The sequence below is a fragment of the Kryptolebias marmoratus genome, linkage group LG3, assembly GCF_001649575.2.
Source record: "Kryptolebias marmoratus isolate JLee-2015 linkage group LG3, ASM164957v2, whole genome shotgun sequence".
In the NCBI taxonomy this organism is placed as follows: domain Eukaryota; kingdom Metazoa; phylum Chordata; class Actinopteri; order Cyprinodontiformes; family Rivulidae; genus Kryptolebias; species Kryptolebias marmoratus.
The window spans coordinates 4,831,488-4,839,949 of NC_051432.1; the positions used below are offsets into that span (position 1 = coordinate 4,831,488).

Here is an 8,462-nt window from a genome sequence, read left to right on the forward strand (position 1 = left end):
AAAGATGGTGATGAGACCTGCTGTGATGTTTGGAGACAAAGTCAGAGGCAAAGCTGAGATGGTTTGGACATGTGCAGAGAAGGGACAGTGGACATACTGAACAAATATGGAGCTGCCGGAAAGGAGGAATAGAAGACTACAGAGAAAGTTTGTAGATGTAGTGAAGGAGGATCTACAGAAGGTTAATGTGACAGAGGAGGATGCTGGATAGATGGAGGCAGATGATTCGCTTAGGGGAAGAATATCTCTTAATTCCTCAAATCTATTAGGCGAGGAGTTCATGCTCAGTTTGTTTGACAAAACAAAAAAAAACTACGGAAGATTCTGGCACCTGCAGCTCTGAACAGATTAAGGAAGATGAGTGATGAGAAGATTTAACTCTGCCTCACACAATCACCTTTCAGAGTAAACCAGTCCTTAGTGGTGAAGTGTCAGTGAACACAATATAAACCACAATTGAATCACTTTTGGATTAAAAATAAATCACCATTAAACTGTTATTAGTGTGGCTTTGTACAGAGTTAAACCAGTAAAACCAGTTTCATTATAAACCAGAGCAATCCTCTGATGGTTGCAGCTGCTGAGCTGACAAGCCGACACTTCATTCTGCCTTCAGAAAGAACAAACTTTTCTTTAACAGCTCATGTTTAAACAAGACTTTATTATAAAGACACAATTGTACATCTTTCAAATTTTAGCTGAGTTCTGACATTTTGATTATAATTCACATTTTCTTTCTTTCTGAAAAGAGCAAATAGCAAAATATCTGTTTTTGTTACAAACAAGTGCTGCGGTTCAGCCTACAGAACTTTCTCTGACAGGCTGGAAGGTTCTGATCAAGACCCAAAAAAATCAAATGGAAACAAACATCAGCAACCTGAAAAAAAAATAGCAGCATCCTGTTTTCAGAACTAAACGGTTTTAGAAAAGTCTAAATGTGTGATTTTCCTCCCATATCTTATCCCTTAAAGTTTATGTTCTTGTGAGGAATAATCACCGAAGCGATCCCAGACTGCGTGACCTCGCAAGTTCCACAACAGTTTCACCATTAAAGGCCTTGGAAAGTTGTAAATGAGCCGGTTTGTGTCCATGAGTAGAAAAATAATCCTGGCCGAGCTGCACACAGAGTCAAACCAGAGGCATACTGCTCAGGCTTCAGATTTCTGCACTCGTTTTCATTTACAAAGAAACATTTTAAAAAGGTTTTTCGACTATAAGACCAAAGGAGCTTCAAAAACAAACCACCAGAACCAACAAAAAAAGAATCCTTCTTTAGAAGCACAGAGTGAGGAGCGCAGGCTGTCACAGCACCTGGAAACGCCACGAGGCCTGGTCTTTGTAGTCTAAACAGTCGGAGGCGTTGAAGTTGAGCTTCCAGGCCGAAGCCGCCGGAGGTTCTTTGTAATCCAGACAGTCTGAGGAGTTGAAGGCCAGGCCAGGTGCGCTGTACGCCTGGTGGTGATGCGGCGGGTGGTGGTGATGGTGGTGGTGGCCCGACGTCTGGCCGATGTGGTGGTGTGGGTGTCCCGACATGGAGCCGCCGGTCATGGGACTGAGCTGGTGGGGGTGATGCGGGTGGTGATGGGAGTGCATAGGCGCTAGGTAGGAGCCGCATTCCACGCCACTAAAGTAGGAGCCCGTTGCCGAGGCGGGGTAGCCTTGGTTGTACGCCGCTGCCGACTGGCTGTAGGACACGGGGTAGGAGGGGGTTCCCGTGGAAGAGGAGGAGGGCACGGAGCGCTGCATGCAGGATGCAGTGGTGGGGGCCACAGGGTCGGGCAGGTTGGATGGAGCTGGGGCCGGGGAGATGGGCGCCGGGCTCCAGATGGACGACACCGGGGAGGTGATAGAGGTGGAGGTGCTGATTAGAGCAGGTCCAGCAAGGCCAGAGGAGGTCGAAGAGGAGGAGGAGGTGGAGGAGGAAGACGAGGAGCTGGACGCTGCCGGTGGAGTGAACTGACCGCTGCTCTCAGAGCCAGTGCTCTCTCTGGTTGGAGACGACTTCTTCTTCAGTGGTTTCACCTTGGTGCTGTTGGTGCTCTGCTGCTGCTGTCGACACTTGGCCCGTCTGTTCTTAAACCACACCTGAGGAAGAGGAGGCGGGAAAGAGTCATCAGCACTGCAACCTTAACACCACCTCCTGCTGGTTTACCACTTAGAGGTGGTGGCTCTGACCTTTGACCCCTTATTATTGTCTGTGGAGTTCTCCTCCTGAGCAAGATTAAAAAACACACCTGACTCTTCTAATCATTTCAGTTTTATTATCGCCCTCTGCTGAAAGATGAAGACAGGTAATAATGTTTTTGTCTATGTGTGTGTCTGTTAGCAAAATATCTCATGAACTGGATGAATTTTATTGAAACTTGCAGAAAATTTGATTGCTTGATTCAAGATGATGAGTATAAAGCCATCAGTTCTCAATGTAGGAGTATCTTAGGCTAAAACATATGAAAGACAGCAGGTGATATGGATTTCTTTAAGGAATGTTTGGCCTTTAATTTCTATGTTTCAATTTTTGTTTATGTCCCTGAATGTTTATGTCTCTGTTTTAAGTAATTCACTTACACATTTACTAACAAATCCACATTTTTCAGTCCTCAGAGAACGCGAGGACAAATTGTTGCATTTTAACAGTGAATGAAGATGAAGAAGAAGTGCACCGCAACCTGATCAGAAACTTTTTGAACCAAGTTTTTTTTATTATCGCTCACCACCATGAATGTAGCGACCTGAGTGTGTTCATTTGTCTGCTTGTAGTTTAGCAAAGTGAACCAGACGGCCAGTTTTAGAATATACGTCCGCATCTGATGAGCTTATAGAGTCAGTTGAACTCAAGCTGGGCACCACAGTTAATCAACCTTAGCAAACACAAACATGGCTGGAGCTCAGTTGTAAAGTTGACGATGTGGTAGTAGCTGAGAGTCATCTGTAGCCCTTACCCTGAACACTACCAGATCTTGAGAAATCTTTGTTTAAAACTATAGTGTTAACTTTTGAAATCAACCTTGTCTGTCTGTTAGTAAAATATCTTATAAATCACTAGATGGATTTTAATCAAACTTTTAAAAAAGTAATAATTAGATACACTTCTACAGCTGATTAACTTTTAGTGCTGACACGGTTAAAAACGGCTGCCACAAGTAATCAAACATAGAAAACAAAACAAATGGCTCCAACTCAGCTGATTTGACAGATATTGAGCTTAAATTTGGTGTGGTAGTAGCTGAGAGTCATCCCCAACACATACTCAGCTGCAGCTTAAAACCTTGACATGCTGAGCGATGTGTACTCCTTTGACAAGTGCTAGTTTCATATGATAAAATAATAATGATATTATATTATTATTATGATGATTATAATAATATGAAAAAACAGAATCTGCTTTTTTAAGTAATACAAAAATAAATTTTAACATAAGATTTATAAAAAAATATTTTATTTGTTAGCTTTTTGCCCTTTCCAATTTAATGTTTTAGAAAACAGAAAATTCTGGAGTCACTGAAAGTGTGTGTGTGTTTTTTAAAATTATTTACATTTTAAATTTTATTTTAAAAAACAGGCAAAATAAAAATGTATTTATCTTTTTGTTCATTTGAATCAAGGACAAAAAACCTGGTAAAAGTTGTTTACTTTTTAAGTTAGTTGATGTTTTTGTACATGTCTGAACTCATCAGCCATGACTCTTATTCTGAGAACTTTAATGAACGGTTTCACAGCATAATGCCAATTCTTGCTTGAATTTTTTAGTTTGTACAGTTTTTACTGACATAAAAATGAAGATTTATTTTTTTATAACCCCCCCAGCAGCCACCCCTCCACTCATGTTAATAATCCTGTATGAGGAGCAGAAAGCACACAGGCAGCTGCTTTCTGACGGGGAAGCTCAAAGAGGAAAACTCCTCTTATCAAAAGCTGCCAAATTCTCTCCTTTCATTAAAAACGTGTCTGGACCTGAATGAGAGCAGAGCGGTGAAGCTAATCAGGCCTCGGGTCAAACACAGACTTCAGATCTGCAACTAAATACATTTCTGGAGCTTCCAGTGTTGGAGGGTTCATATCGAAACATTTCCTCTCCATCAGAAAGTTTGAAAGCAGCAGCAGCAGTTAGTGACTGACCTGGACTCTGGACTCCGGCAAGTTGATCTTCAGGGCCACCTCCTCCCTCATGAAGATGTCCGGGTACCGGGTCTTGGCGAACAGAGATTCCAGGATGTCCAGCTGAGTCCGGGTGAAGGTGGTCCGCTCCCGGCGCTGCTTCCGGGGGTTGGCTGCGGGGAGGAAAACAAAACCCTCATCATCAGTAATTACCGACAAAAGAACAACTTTCAGACACCCTCTAATCTGGAACCACGTGAGGTCGGATTTAATGCGGGGGGAAAAAACTACGATCAGGTCGGAGGGTTCGATTATTTATTTATTTATTGTAAAAAAAAAAAGCCAAGTTTTATTTTCCCTCCCGATTAAAACTAAATGGCTATGGGCTGCGAGAAAGGGGAAAAAGACAGATGCGCTGGGACATGATTAAATAACTAAATAAATAGTCGCAGAAAAATAAAACAAAGGATGCGCAACTTTTCTCGAAGTTTTCTGAAGACTGAGTTTGACTTTATTTAATTATCTGTTTATCTATTCATCTTTTTTTAGAGTTTAAGAAATAATGCCCAACGTTTTCAGCTTATTTATGTAAAAAAACAATATTTTAAAAAAAATCCCAGTAAATGCGTTTAATCTGGAGAAACACTTCGAAATTAACTTTTAAAATAAAGAAATATTTCAATAAAAACATACAATCGAAACAACTCCCGACCCTAAAAACGCGGTTTCGTTAAGGAAAAGAAAACTTTAGTTGTTCTGTGTGTTTTTGCTGACTGTGTGTGTGTGTGCGCGCGCGCGCTCCGTACCGGGGTACCCCACGGAGGGGTGCAGCAGGTCCATGGCGGCCCCGCTCAGGCCCAGTCCGTTCATCCCGTACGGGGCCTGTTTCAGATAAGACATCATGCTAAAGGCAGGGGGTGGGGGTGTGGGNGGGGGGGACAGGGGACAGGGGTGGGGTGGTGGACCGGAGCTGGGACAGCTGCGGGACCCGGAGACAGAACTGGACCGACGGCTCCTCCAACACACCTGCGCAAAGAAAGAGAGGGGAACGGGTGGGGGAGAACAAATGAATAAATGATGAGCGAGAATTAACGCTTTTATTTGTTTTATTTGTCTGAAGGCGTTTAATGTCTATTTAATGAGCAATAAAACTCTAAGTAACTTTTATAAACGCAAACCAGACTGTTTCCCGTCATGTCTCACTTCAGAATGAATTAGGGCCCACAAAATATGCGCCTGAAGCCTCGTGTTAATAAACGAGGCACAAACCCGCAGTTAAAACAAGCAAACCATTCCTGAATTTAAGTACTATTAATAATTAGGAAAATGTAATCCAGCTTTTGGGAATTTTAACTCATCTGCAATGTGTGTTTTAGAGGACAAAACGCTTCCTACGTCAGAAAGATTACATGTTTTTTTATCGTTTGATGGAAATGTTGAAAAGAAAAGCAGCATTCAGGCCCCAGAAAGCTTAAAGCGAATTCTAGAGGATGTGAACACTTCTGTGTTTCTTGATAAACTGGAGGGAAAGTGTGTTCCTCAGCCTCCCGAGGCCTGCAGACATATCACATCAGGCCGGACACAAAACAAACATGTCTCATTCAGCGCGAGGAAAACTGTGAGAGGACAGACAAAAAGGAGTTTATTTTTTATTTTTTTATTCAGACCTCCTCACTCAGATGTTCACGAAGTTCCCATTAAATCAGGGATTAAAACAAACCTGCAGAGACTGAGGGAAGTTTCAGATAGATCCCATCTCTGCTGGGACCTCATTTAACCCTCACAGACAGACTTGTTCTTTTTTTATTTAATCAGTTCTTTTATCTGTTTAAAACATTTGAACTAAAATCACTTAAAGAACTTTAGTTCTTCCTGTTTTTATTTAATTTGTCTCACACTTCATCTCTCAAGGGAAAACAAAAACAACTTGAACGGTGAATTTATTTTCTGCCACAAAAACAAAGCAAATAAATACTCAGCAACAGACTACCTGAGCAAATTCACATTTTAGGGTGAAATACTATATTTTATAAGGAAAATATAAAACGAAAGGAAATAATTTAAAACCAAAGTTAAAACCTTTAAAGCATTTGTTGAAGATTTGATCCCTTTTCTTGCAGCTCTTCGCCGGTTTAGTGAAGTGTTTTTATTTAAATAAAGCAGACTAATATTAATCTGGGTTTACCTCGGTGTGTTTTGTTTTAAATCCACAGTGTCCGTGGGTTCAAGATGAACCGGGACAGGGGCCCCCGGGGGCCTCGGGACGGCTCTGAACCGAGGTGTTAAACGCTGCAGATAAAGCTGCGCTTATTTCCATAAAGAACCGCAGGAAGGAGCGGAGTGACGCGGTGGAAATGCTGGGTGCAAATGAGTCCCATTAGAATTTAGATTAGATCTACATGCAGGACCACAATTAGCTAAGGGGAGCAGCAGGATGCAGGTCCCATCAGGAGAAAAAAAAACACATCTGATGGAGATAAAAACTGAACTTTAACTCGTTTCCAGTACATTTACCTTTCTAAAATTGGTTTTATTTTAATAATATTGGCCGCTTGGTTTAAACTTCAGCTTTGTTTTGGAGCAGAAGTTGGATAAATTCTTTTCTGGCTAACCTTAAAGGATTTATGTTGTTTGAGCTGATTTGATGTGGATTTATTCTGACATGTATTTCAAAAATACAGCCCCCCCCCCNAAAAAAGACAGAGTTCAACACAAAGAGCTCTCACCTTGATTTACTTCCTTTTTGTTTTTATTTCCAGTTAAAAACCAAGAAGAAAACGAGCTCCGGAGTTTTCAGTCAGAAGTGTCTCCATGACAACGCCGTCCTTCTCCGATTAAAAGCCCCTCAGAGTTCAGATGTTCCTGCTCTCCTCTCCGCGCAGTCCGACCCAGATTGACGAGCCGAGACTCCTGAGAGTCAAAGAAGCACGAGACTCCTACGCCCCTCTCGGCCAATCAGCGGCCGCACCTGCTGAGCGCCGCGGCCAATCGGCGAGCGAGGGAGGGGTCACGTGACGTGGGATCGTCAAAAAGTTTGGGGCAGAAAGTTTCGGGTCTTTCGGCTGAAGCTTAAAGAGTAAAAATAGATATTTACGGCTCCAAAAAGAGGCGAATATCGAAGGATAGTTACGGGCAGATTATCTTAGTTTACTCTATCTGTCTCTATATTTTGTTAAAGGGGAAAAAATGTTCTTTAAATTTTTATTACTACTATTTCACTGCTTCATCAAGCTAACAAAGTCATATATTCGCTTTTATAAATTTGCCTTTAGCTAACATATAATTTAAATGTGTTTGTAAAATGCATTTGGGTGCATTTAGCCCTGAATGACAGACAGAAAATAAAAAGTTCCTCACCACAGCAACTTTTCAACCATCTCAAATTTGCAAAATAGTTTTTCCATTTTTTCTCTTACACGGAATATGCAGGACCATATAGTTTAAATTAAACATTTTTCTTAAAAACAATAAAATAAAACCCGGGGATATTTGCCTCCATGTCAAACTGGTGATTTCAGGGAAAATAAATTATCCAGAATAAAGTTTTTTAACAGGACAAAGGAGAAGATTTAAAAATAATAAACAGAAATAAAAAACAGCCTGATAACGTGTCTGCCAAGGAAATCCTTGAATGTGAAGAGGCCTACAGACAGACAGCAGGTCCACATTTACATTTTTAATGCTTGGATGTTTTCATTTATCGGCGAATGTGTGCATAATAATAATAATAATAATAATAATAATAATAATAATAATAATAATAATAATAATAATAATAATAAACAGAGATGTACTGTACTGTATTACCATAATTATAAATGTAAAAATGTCATGAATAAATTTAAACTGTCAACAAAATCAAGTCAGAAACAGAAACCGGCTGTGTTGCTCTGCACCTAAACAGTCATGAAATCAAAATAATAAAAAATATTCTTCAGGGAAACAAATACTTTAAAGAAGTGTATATTTGTTGGTGTTTTGTTTTCAGTGGAATTAGCCAGTGATCCATGATAAGTATCAAGATATCCAACAGACAAAGTCTTTGTTGTTGTGGAGCTTTTGGGGGCTTTAATCCCAAATTGCAGCAGTATTTTCTTAATGCTAAGCCCATAAATTCAGGGATCAGGCAGCCTGACGAGGAGTGTGTGTGTGAGTGTGTGTGTTGGAGATGGTAGGGGTTAGGTTAGAGAGGGTTCTTGTCCGTCTTGTTCCTATTAAAAGCAGGATGTATAAAATCTCAGGTAGGCAGAAAGCTGCAGGAGGCTCAGCTGAACACTTCCACCTTTTAAAAAACCACAGAGGCACGTCATGCAGGAAAACCTTCAAGAAGAAGGAGAAGAAGAAGATGAAAAAAGCCTGAGCAGCGA

General features: G+C 40.9%; 1 protein-coding gene across 1 annotated transcript; it reads right to left on the reverse strand.

The window, feature by feature from the left end:
- Window positions 1–641: 641 nt before the first annotated feature.
- Window positions 642–6,989, reverse strand: LOC108247094 (homeobox protein OTX1 B). Its single transcript, XM_017434976.3, has 4 exons — window positions 6,822–6,989; window positions 4,902–5,121; window positions 4,117–4,268; window positions 642–2,085 (listed from the first exon to the last, which is right to left on the reverse strand). Exons 2-4 carry the CDS (start codon window positions 4,996–4,998, stop codon window positions 1,303–1,305), a joined length of 1,032 nt encoding a protein of 343 aa, XP_017290465.1. The 5' UTR covers window positions 4,999–5,121; window positions 6,822–6,989; the 3' UTR covers window positions 642–1,302.
- Between the last annotated feature and the right edge of the window lie 1,473 nt (window positions 6,990–8,462).

What these genes read in the sequence shown, in the direction of transcription:
- LOC108247094 (XM_017434976.3), bottom strand. Translation starts at nt 4,998, where the DNA reads ATGATGTCTTATCTGAAACAGGCCCCGTACGGGATGAACGGACTGGGC. An exon ending in CCCCTCCGTGGGGTACCCCG is followed by an intron (nt 4,269 to 4,901) that starts GTACGGAGCGCG and finishes TCCTCCCCGCAG; the next exon opens with CCAACCCCCGGAAGCAGCGC. An exon ending in TGCCGGAGTCCAGAGTCCAG is followed by an intron (nt 2,086 to 4,116) that starts GTCAGTCACTAA and finishes CCTCTTCCTCAG; the next exon opens with GTGTGGTTTAAGAACAGACG.